The sequence below is a fragment of the Sorex fumeus genome, unplaced genomic scaffold (assembly GCF_029834395.1).
Source record: "Sorex fumeus unplaced genomic scaffold, SorFum_2.1 ptg000157l, whole genome shotgun sequence".
Classification (NCBI taxonomy): Eukaryota; Metazoa; Chordata; class Mammalia; order Eulipotyphla; family Soricidae; genus Sorex; species Sorex fumeus.
In genome coordinates this window covers 3,819,889-3,831,598 of record NW_026606214.1, presented here as the reverse complement: position 1 = coordinate 3,831,598, position 11,710 = coordinate 3,819,889, and the positions used below count along the sequence as shown (strand labels likewise).

Here is an 11,710-nt window from a genome sequence, read left to right as displayed (position 1 = left end):
GGAGACAGAGGTTAAATTGTGCACATTTATCATTTAGGGAGGAACACTTATTAATTGATAAGCAGTAAAACCTGTATGCAGGTGGTGTTTCTTGTCTTCCTACTATCTCCAATAGAAACCAATGGAGCATTAGGTTGGTTTTGTAGTCTCACTGTAGTATCCATTAGGAAGTTCAAGAATCCCAGAAATAACCTCAAGCCCAGATGTGTCCAGATGTCTCCAGGCCATACTGATGTGTGAGGGCCTGAGTGAAAGGGCTTGAAAAGGACTTGGCCTCCGGAGGAGGATCTCTGTGTGCACAGTGTTCTGGGACAGAGCAGGGTCTCATCTCCTCAAACAAGGGTCAGAACGTGGACCTCTTCCTTCCCCTTGAAGATGGACCCAGTGGCATCCACCAGCCCTTCACAGATTGGAGCAGGCCTTCAGCTATGAATTCTACCTCCTCATGAATATGCAAATTTGACGAAGGACACCGAGTTAAATACAGATGTGTCTGTGTCCTGACAACCTCACACAGCAGGCACACCCACACCTTCAGAAGCCCCCGAGTGCACGGTCCTCACCATGAACTGGACCTGGAGAATTCTCTTCCTGGTGACAGTGGCTGCAGGTAAGTGTCCCCATGCCTTGGGCTGAGGGAATGGGGCAGTCAAGTGGAGTCTACCCACTCCTGTCTGCTTTCCACAGGTGTGAACTCCCAGGTACAGCTGGTGCAGTCGGGGGCTGAGGTGGGAAAACCTGGGACATCAGTGAAGATCTCCTGCAAGGCATCTGGATACACTTTCACCAGCTACTGGATGCAATGGGTGCGGCAGGCCCCGGGACAAGGGCTCGAGTGGATGGGAGAAATATACCCTAACTCTGGTGGTACAAACTACGCACAGAAGTTTCAGGGCAGACTCACACTCACTGTTGACAAGTCCAAGGACACAGCCTACATGGAACTGAGCAGGCTGAGCACTGAGGACACAGCCATGTATTACTGTGCAAGAGACACAGTGTGACAACCACATCGTGAGTGTGTCAGAAAACTGAGGGGGAAGCAGCTGTTCTGGGTGAGGAGATGACAGGGACGCTGATCCTCCTGACTTCCTCCTCAGAGAGTCAGTGTCTGAGACACGGAATAGGGCTCACAGGGCCAGGCTCCATCTGAGGGAAAGGCTCAGTATCTCTCTCTGTCCTTCAGCAGCAACCAGGAGGAAAATGGCTTCTCTTAGAACACTTGCAATCACTCATATATTCTTCTTGGATTGTACATTGGTGCTTCCCAGAGCTAGTGGAAGAACCACTTGTAAGTATGTGCTGGGGGCTCTCCAGGCCCAAGCACTGTTTTCTCTGGAACAGTCATTCATTCTGTTTTCTGTATGGCTGAGCTCCTTGTGTTTCAGTTACCACAGGAGCTAACACATGTCAGTGTGTGCTGGGACCATTGCAGGTTTGGGACCATAGCTCCAATCTCAGGAAAATCCTTGATTATTCTACAATTTTGGGGCATCATTTTCACTTCTCAGCATTACACACGTGGCACTTGGCAGGACTTGGGGACACAGGACACCAGGTGTGGGGAGGATCAGAGTCTGTACCTGTCTACCCCTCATTTCCTGACCTTCTTTCTGTGATTTGTCCCTGAAGACATGGACATACCTGGGACTAATGTGTAAAAGTAGAAAACATCCCAGCTTCTAAATATGTACGTATTCACCTGCTGTGGGCCAGCAGAAAATTATTTTCTCTGAGATGGAATCCAGGTGTTGGGGGACCCCTTCTGACCCTGCCCCATGTGCATATATGCATCTCCATATCCCTGAGCTGGAATCCTGCAATTAGACATGGAGAGTGGAGAAGGTGACACTAGGATAGTGCCAAGTCAGAAGTCCAGGATCAGGTGATGTTGGGTAATGAGAGTGTGTCTGTGTCCTATCCCACCCTCGCTGTGACTTTCCTCTGTGACCACGATGCAGTAAAGTGAACCGTGTGTGCCTCTCCCTCTGTCTCTGTGACCCCTCACCTTGGAGGCGTCATTCCCGTGCTGAGGAGATACTTCACTTGGAGAGTGCAGAGACACAAGGGGGATGGGTTTGGAGGGCTGATCCCTAAGTGACAGCAGCAGCGTTTCCTAAGCAAGGTTCAGAGGATCCTGTTGGCAATACTCAGCACCTCTAGCTGAAGGGGTGCGACTCCTTAATTCATCTGCCATAAAATTCCTGGAAATAAATGCCATTTACTGAGATAGATTTGGAAGTATTTTTGAGAGGTAAAAGGAATAACCAAACAACTCTACTTAGTATTTGTAGGCAGAGAGAACAGACACCCGGGGAGAAATACGTGAACACTTACAATTAACAATGAGCATAGTTTTAAGATCCTAGAGAAAAAGAGTTTGACAAAACCCATGAATTAAAAACTAGAGAATTGGTACTTGGAGAACTAAGCGCATCTTCCAGTAGTGTCCATGATGTGTCCATTCAGACATGATAGAGGCCATGGGATGCCTGCCACATACATGTTTGCCCAGTCTTCCCAGACATCTGGAGGCAGTAGAAGTAGTAGAAGTTTCTTATTATGCAGTCCCAATAGCTCAATTTTTCCTTTAAAATAACCTCAAATTACACTAGTAGGGGTGAATTAAGAATTTATGAATCAGGGAGTGTGCTCGGAGCCCACCAGCTATCACCCTTGTTTTCCTCCCCCGAGAGGAGGAAATTGCCTGCCCAAAGCCCCACTGATGATTAGATAACCCCATTGGAGTTTTGTTCCAAATATGGGCAGAAATCTTCTCCAACAGAGGCCAAGGAGGATCAAGAAGGCAAAGACCCTAACTGAGGGCCAGCTTCGAGAACATGTGTGCCAACACAAATCTATAATGGCCAGAGGCACATTCTCAGGGGATCAAGTCCAGAAATGAAGCTTTTATGATAGCGCCTGATGCTTTTTCTTGCCTGTGGCCAAGAACGGACTCATAGGTGGGTCCGTGGGTATTATGTTGCTGCTTATTATAGTACAGTGCCTCAGTTCTACCCTCATTCCTCTGTACATGGTGCCAATCTCAGATGTCACCTGAGAATTCCCAATTTCTTAAAGCAACAACCATTGGCCCCATTATCCTAAAGTTCTTACTTATTTCTGAACGCAGAACACATTTCCCTGGGAGGCATTTTGTCAATAACGCAATGCTGGTCTAGAGCAACTAAATGCCAGAACAGAAATTTCCATAATTACACACAGTGAGAACCCACCTCCAGCCATTGGCAAAGAGGAATGCTGAGCAGTGATTACTGTGAAGGAAATCTCTCCCGTACTTATGCCAGGGGCATCAGCTACCATACATCTCTACAAAATTGGGAAAATATCGCATAATTATTATTGTCCTGTTATACAGGTTTCACACTGGTAACAATGGATAATTCTACCTTAATTACTACAAAGAAAATGTTGATAATACTACACAAAGTCATGGATCAAAGTTAATTCTCCTCTGCATAATTATATTAGAGAAACTTCCTTGTCAGAGATTATGATAGTTTTTTGTATAATCAGCTAATGTATCTGCCGGATACCTACATTCAGCATTTTTACAGGTTCAAAATCATATGGGACATGACTGGGAAAAGTTTATCATTCCAGTAGCACTGCATGGTAGCACTGTCCTCCCATTGTTCATCAATTTGCTTGAGCGGGCCCAGTAAATTCTCCATTGTGAGACTTGTTGTTACTGTGTTTGGCATATTGAATACGTCATGAGTAGCTTGCCAGGCTTTGATGTGTGGGTGAGATACTCTCGGTACCTTGCCGTGCTCTCTGAGAGGGATGGAGGAATCAAATCTGCCTAGGTCAGGTCGGCTGCATGCAAGACAAATGTCTACCAATTTGCTATAGCTCCAGCCCCAGTAAAAACATTAAAATACATATGAAATTCTTTCATGGATGAATTATTTGGTTTTTACTTTCACATTAAACCATTTGAAACCCACTAACTATTCATGGTTCCTGATGTCCTTCTTGTGGGTGTGCAAATTCTGTTTTATATGCAGTTTCCTCCAAGACAGCCCTTGTCTGGACCGTGAGTGAGCATTGGGCAGAAATGGGTTCCCGCAGATCCTGACTTGCACGAACTTTAGACAGACTGTATCTGGGTCTGACCTGGACTCAGTCCTGGCAGTGCATCATATTCGCATCTGGATTATTCTACCTGGTCATGGTGATTGCGTTGCAGGGCTTGGACCAGCTGGGCTCTCTGACTGAAAGTTGATGGACAGTGGGACCCTGTTTCCTGTTAGGGCGCAATGGAGGCAGATGGAGGCAGTGTGGGGAGTGCGTGCAGCCCTACAGGTCCCAGAGAGTCCCCAGGAGGGGTTGCCCCAACTAATAACTATGCAGGGGTTTAGCCCCAGAAGCAGCGAGGGATATGATTTCTGGGTGATCAGAGCAGAGGTGAGCTGTGGGGCCCACGGAGGAATGAGGAGGAGAGAGTGACCTGGTGACAACCCTTCAGAAGCCACCATAAATTCAGATATTCCAAGGCAATTGGTCACTGAAATAATGGAAGGAGACTGAGCAGCAGGGGGCACTCAGGCTCCCCACAAAGGCTGCAGCCCAATAGCAAGCACAGCAGGGTAAGTGGATGTTACCTCAGGTCCTGGGTTTCCCTGATTCAATTAAAACAAATGAAATTATCTCAGGAAAGGACTTTGTGCATGGCAGGCTTAACTCTTCATGCCCTCCCGTTGATCGTCGATTTGCTCGAGTGGGCCCAGTAACGTCTCCATTGGAGACTTTGTTGTTACTGTGTCTGGCATATCGAATACTCTCGGTAGCTTGCCGGGCTCTCCGAGAGGGACGGAGGAATCGAACTCGGGTCGGCCATGTTGGCTGCGTGCAAGGCAAACGCCCTACCCGCTGTGCTAATCATAAATACCTGATATTGGGAGAATTAAACAACAACAACAAACAAGATAATGACAATAGTTCAAAGACAATTTCAAATACTGCTTGGGGTTCTACAAGCTTACAGAGCTTGGTGATGCGATTAATTTATTGATAGAAATGATTCCTATTAGGGAAAATCTAACTCTCAAGCATGGGTCATGGAGGTATCCAAACTTTGATATAAACCCTCAGTCAGGACTCGTGGATTCTGTGCTCTTCAGAGGTTGGACTCTCATTCAGGGGAGAAGCTCTGTCTGCTCAGAGTTCAGGGACAGGGCAAGGGTCAAGCTCAAAAATAAGCACCGTCATGGGCTTGGATACTCTTCACTTGGTGAGCACTGGACCCTATGTCACCCACGTGAACTCCCCCAGATTGGGACAGGTCTTCAGCTCAGATTTTTCCTCATGAATATCAACATCAACCAAGGTACACTGAGTTAATAAAGACAAATGTATTCCCTGAGAACAGGTTTCAAAAATTACGACCCTCCTGCCTACCCCAGAGACCCTCCCCACAAACCTCCTACATGAACCCACACCTGGACGGGCCTATATGTTTGTCTCCCACTGAGAACGGCCCTCGGTGAAGGTCTCCTGTCCCGGACTGAGGGGACCAGGGCCCTCAGGGGGAGCCCACGCCTCTTTTCCCCTCACAAGGAAGCACCCCAGGTGCCTGAGGGGGACTCTGGGGCATCTGAGAGGGTCTCTGAGGCATCCTGGTCCCCGCCGCCAGCGTTTCTGTGTGCGTGTGAACTCAGCCCAGACCCGGTTTGGAGAGAGGACAGACCCCCCTGATGACGAAGACCCGGTCAGCACAGCAGTGGCCGGGCAACGTCCCCCTGACTGGATACGTCTCAGCACAGCCCACACAGCGCTGAGCTTTTGGGGACCTGGGGCGCGCCAGGGGAACCCCCATGCGCGGGATACCTGGGGGGAGGCGGGACAGTGACCACCAGACGCCCCCGAGGACATTCCCGTCGGGTCGGAGGGATGCGGTATCAGGGTGACTGTTAGGGAGAAGGACCCAGAGCGTCGGGGCCCCAAGGAACACCTGGGGTTGAGCCTGATCCAGACGCGGTTCCAAGTCTGGATCGGCAGGGAGGAGGGGGAGGGCGGGTAGGCCACGGGCAGCGCTACCCACTCGGCCCCCGTGGTCCAGGGTGGACACAGGTAGCCCTGGGACAGGCCCAAGCGTACACCGGCTCCCGCTGACCTGTCCTGTGGATGGGCCTGACTCGGACTGTCTTGGGCCGCAGGGCCCAGAGAGGGTGGGTCAGAGGGGGGAGAATGTCGGGGCGGGGTTGCCTGACTTTTGCCCCCTGACCCGGAAACAGCTCCTGAGGGCAGGCAGCGGGATCGGTGGTTCCAGAACTTTCCAGGACTCCTGCGCCGAGTACTGGCTGCTCCCCATTACTATTCGTCCCCCTACATCTCTTTCCCTCTCTCTCTTTCTCCCCTTGCATTTCTCCAAGTAAATCTCTTTAAATAATATTCTTGTGTGTCACTGGAAAAGTCAGAGTTCAAGTCATGTGTCCAATAAAACTTAACTGTTTTATCCTACTCATCATTTGTAAGCCCCAGGCCCAGGCGGTTGATGCGGGCGGTTGGGAAGGACGCTGCGGTGCTGGATGGGCTTCCGGTACCTCTGGGCCAAGCAGGGCCAGAACCCCCGCGGGGCAGGGAGATGCGCATAGGCCAGGCAGGGGACTGAGGCAGGGTGGCGGGGGCTTGGCCTGGGCCTCCCGCCAAAGGAGTCTCAAGAGCAGTACCAGCAGCAAGACCACAGCGCTGGCGACAGCAGGTAGCGGCTGAGCCAGGGGCGTGTGGGGCACGTGGGGCGCGTGGGGCGCTGTGGGTCCTGCCAGGGCCCTTCCGCACTCAGCTCGCCAGGAGCGCGTGGGGGCCAGGCCCAGGGCTCGTGCTGGGCCCACTGTCCCTGGGGAGCCAGGGCCACCACGACCAACTCAAAGCCCGGGGGCAGCGGCCCACGCCAGGCCAGTCTTCCCCTTCACCCAGCCGAGGGAGCCCCTCAGCTGGGGGCGCATGGGGACCAACGCGGGTCTGGAGTAGTGCAACCCGCCCCACCACGGCCGGAGGACAGGACGCTGGAAGCCGGGACCCAGAGCCAGAGATCAGACCCGGGGACTCTCGCCCAACACCCAGCAGATACTGTCCGACCCCCTGTGAGTGTCTGCCCTGGGCACTGCCACGCGGGCCTGGCCAGTGAGTAAATACTGGAGGGACCAGAGGGGGAAGCTGCACCATGCTGACCCCCCTACGATTTCAGACCCTAAGTGCGACTTTTCCATGAGTTTCATTATTACTTGGGCAAATAGGTTAACATAGTTTTGCCCCAAGACCTAGGATCATGCGAATTACCGGATAAAACTGTGTGGGTGGTTAGGAGAGAGTTTGCTAAAGCGATACCACAGTGATTGGACGTTTGCCTTACATGTGGCTCACCAGCCGACCCAAGTTCAATTTCTGCGCCCCTTTTGGAGAGCCCGGCAAGCTACTGAGAGTATCCCGCATGCATGGTAGAGCCTGGCAAGCTTCCCGTGTCGCATTTGATATGCCAAACACAATCACAACAAGTTTCACAATGCAGACATTACTGGACCCACTCCGGCAAACAATAGGAGGACACTGCTACAGTGCTATTCATTTATTTACTTATATCTGTCCTATTAATAGAGTTATAAAATAAACTTGTTTGCAGCTGTGTTCGACTTATGCCTGGGTTTTGAAAAAGTCTTCACAAATTTAACCAATTTAATATATATTTGTTTATATCAAAGTCTTTACTTAAAGATTTAAATCGTCTTTTATTTTGATGGCTTTTGTTTGAGTGAATTAAGTGTTTATTGTATGACTTTTACATAATCGTGTCACCTTTCAATTGTTAGAAATATAACTACTTGATTTGCCAATATTTTCCTAGGATGCATCTGCCAGAGAAACTCCAGAGCACAGAGCCAAGAGTAAGCTCTCAGAACTTCCAGGTGTGGCTCAAAACCAAAACAAGATGCCCAGAAAAGAATATGACTCATGAACAAGGCTTCTGAACTGAAGTCCCAGGATTCAATCCTGTGTTAGAGACACCAAGAGTGCAGAGACTCTCCCTGCAGGGTGGGGACTGGGCTGCAGGGGGCGCCAAGACCCAGGACCAGACTTGCAGGCCTGAAGGGGTGCAGAGATGAAAAGGGTTTCTCTTCAAAAACAGGAATAACGTGTGGCTGAAATCAAATCACAAACAGCTTTGTAAGGGTCTATCTCGCAGAGACTTAACAAAAAAAAAAAAAGATAAATAAAAACATTTTTAAAAAACCAGAAAAATAATTTTTGCTTTGTTGAGAAAACCAAAACAAAAATAAGAATAAGACATAGAAGGTTAAATTGTGCATACTTAACTATTTTGGGAGAAACATTTATCATATTGATAAGGCAGTAAAATCTGTATGCAGGAGGTGTTTGTGGACTTCTTAATATCCCCAATGGAAACCTCTGGGGCATTAGGATGATTTTGTAGTCTCATTGTAATATGCCTTTGGGAGTTACAGGATCCCAGAAATAATGTCAGAGCCCCGGTGTACCCAGATATATCCAGGCCATAAATATGTGGGGTGCCCTGAGGGGAAGGTCCCCAAAGGGCTTGGCCCCTGAGTGGGAGCTCTGTGTTCCAGGACAGGGACTCATCTTCTCAAAAAAGGGTCAGAATGTGAACCTCTTCACTCCCCTTGAAGATGGACACGGTGACTTCCACCAGCCCCTGCACAGGTTGGAACAGGCCTTCAGTTATGAGTTCTCTCTCCTCATGAATATGCAAATAATGCAAGGGATACTGAGTTAAATATAGATGTGCATGTGTCCTGACAACCTCAAGCATCAGGCATACCCACACCTTCAGAAGCCTCTGAGTGCACGGTCTTCACCATGGAATGGACCTGGAGAATTCTCTTCCTGGTGGCAGTGGTTGCAGGTAAGCGTCCCCATGCCTTGGGCTAAGGGAACGAGGCCAGTCAGGTGGAGTCCAACCACTCATGTCTGCTGTCCACAGGTGTGAACTCCCAGGTACAGCTGGTGCAGCCGGGGGCTGAGGTTGGAAAACCTGGGACATCAGTGAAGATCTCCTGCAAGGTGTCCGGATACACCTTCAGCAGCTATGATATGAGTTGGGTGCGGCAGGCCCTGGGACAAGGGCTCAAGTGGATGGGAGGGATAAATCCTAGCAATGGTGGTACAAGCTACGCACAGAAGTTTCAGGGCAGACTCAAACTCACTGCACACAAGTCCAAGGACACAGCCTACATGGAGCTGAGCAGGCTGAGCAATGAGGACACGGCTATATTACTGTGTGAGAGACTCAGTGTGACAACCACATCCTGTTTGTGTCAGAAAACTGAGGGGGAGGCACCTGTGCCGGGTGAGGAGATAACAGGGATGCTGATTCTCCTGACTTCCCCCTCAGAGTGTCAGGGTCTGAGACACAGAATGGGGCTCACAGGGCCAGGCTTCATATGAGGGAAAGGCTCAGTATCTCTCTGTCCTTTAGCAACAGCCAAGAGGAAGATGAGCTCTCTCTAGAACACCCGGTGTTATTCATATTTTCTTCTAGGATTTTGTGTGAAACACCACAGATGGTACAGGAAGAACCACGTGGATGTTTGGGCTGGGGTCATTGCAGGTTTCTGAACTTTAGGTCTACCCATGGCAGAATCCCATTGCTCCACATTTTTTGAAATTCTGTCTCTGTAAGAAATCCTTTTCACTGAGATGAATTACTTTAAAGCAATGTATTTTTTGTACAGACACAAGGAGATAATTAATATTATGTTTTCGTAACATGGGATTTAGTTGACTTCTAATATTATTCATTCCCAGGCATCGGCTTTCTCAACTTAAGCCTCAGTTACCCTCACTTCCTAATGCCCCCAAAAGCAGCATCCCAACGAGGGACTGGATGGAACCAGGCAAACGGTATGTGCTATGTGTTACCCTGACATCGAGATGGGCCTGGCCAAAGTGCCATAATTCTTACCTATAAGTTAAGAGTTTGATCCTGGACAAATGCTGTCATGACCCAAAAGTAACGACGATACTAGGACCCTCCAAGGGATAAGAAAGTCTAATCTGGCCTGAGAACTGTAGGCTATGATTGGGATGACCCCAGGAGAGCAATTCTATAAGCTTAATGCATCTCTCACTGTTTTCATACAAAATTATTAATATTTTGAATGTTTATATGTTTGCTGGACAAGGAGAGGAGAAACACACCCATGGGATTCCTGCTGAAAGAGACTCTGTCCTAGAAGCAGCATCCCTTGAGGGAGAGAACTTTAACGCTATTGAATGTGACCACACCTATGTGTGAGCCCAGCCTCTCATGGTTTTGGGATTTAACTAGACTGTAAGAGTGGGCTGGGGGATAAGGGCCAGAGATAGAGCGAGGACAAGGAATTCCAGATTGGGGCCCTGGAGAGGAGAGAGAGAGAGAGAGAGAGAGACAGGAGTGAAGGGGGATGAGAATGGAATAAAAAGCATATGATCAATCAACTGGATTGGCCCTCACTTCATGCACCATCTGCCCCATGGCCAGGGCTGGGAGAGTATCCTGGGCACCCCAGAATCCTGGGCGGCCAGGGGAAGAGCCGTCGGGGCCACCCCCTGACCGCCCTCGGAGATTTTTTACAACTCTCCTAGTGCTCCACACTTCCAACTGAATCCAGAAAGTCTGAGGCACTGCTCTGGATACATTTTACTAATAAATTTTACATACATGAGGAACACTTGGAAAGAGTCCTAATCCTGTCTACCCTCTGTGGGCCTTACCCTGCTTACTGAGTTGAAAATCACTCAACTTTCTTAAACATAGCAAAATCTAAAGGATATCATGCTGTGACAGCATGTGGGAGGCTGGGCAGGGTGGGAAAGAGGAATTACTGGGACAAAAGATAGCTCCTAGGGTGAGTGATCAGTACACTGTTCTGTGGCAATGCTTGAATAGTGCCAGTGCTGTAAATAAGATCTATGTGCAGACTTCATGGCATTTCTAACAATTTTTTTAAAGTTAGTTATAACATAGGTAATAGAATTTTAAAAAGTGTCAGTTTCCCTGCAGCTGTGGCTGCGTGGGACCAAGCAGGCCCTCCCGGCTGGTTTTTCACCTGGAACTGCGGGGGATGGAAACCAAGGAACACAATGTGCATCTACAGCTCCAAGTTCCGGTGAACTTCTTTCCGCATCCACCCAGTTACCCCCAGGCAGATGGGCTTTTTCCTGGAGCTGTTGCCACTAATTCGGCAGCGAATTATTCTCCCATTCTATATCCTGTTAGAACCATAAATTATCCTTTTAGGAGGAACTTTCACTAATGCAGCTTAAGCACCAGAAACACATTAAGCCAGTAAGTCATTATCCCTATCTCACTTAAGACTACACCCAAACCGAAAAGTTAAAAGGGTGCATTAAGGTCTAAACCATACAATTCACAATGGTAAAGCAATGCAGAAGCCCACCAAGCTCACTTTGTGAAGAGTCTAACCCAGAAGACCCCAATAGTAATGAAGCAATAGACAACCTCTATGAAACTCAATTTAGAAGGGAGCTACTGAGGATGCATAGGGAGATAAAAAGAAGCAATGGAACGCACCAGCAATACAATGCAAGAGGATTTGAAAGTCAAAATGAGGAAAATGCAAACAAAATTACAAACGGAAATATCAGATTTGAAAAACCTGATAGGCGAATTGAAAAACTCAGTGGATGGCCTCAGTAGCAGAGAAAC

The 11,710-nt window shown here is 48.8% G+C and overlaps 2 gene segments (V, D, J or C); both read left to right on the top strand.

Moving 5' to 3' along the window:
* Nucleotides 1–564: 564 nt before the first annotated feature.
* Nucleotides 565–992, top strand: LOC130016572 (immunoglobulin heavy variable 1-2-like; the record flags this gene model as incomplete). The annotated part of the segment is given in 2 exon segments: nucleotides 565–610; nucleotides 688–992. Coding segments are annotated over 2 exon segments (351 nt in total), but the record flags the coding sequence as incomplete, so codon positions are not given.
* A 7,867-nt stretch (nucleotides 993–8,859) lies between these two features.
* On the top strand, nucleotides 8,860–11,268 carry LOC130016582 (immunoglobulin heavy variable 1-8-like). The segment is given in 3 exon segments: nucleotides 8,860–8,905; nucleotides 8,984–9,349; nucleotides 11,177–11,268. Coding segments are annotated over 3 exon segments (504 nt in total).
* Nucleotides 11,269–11,710: the final 442 nt, after the last annotated feature.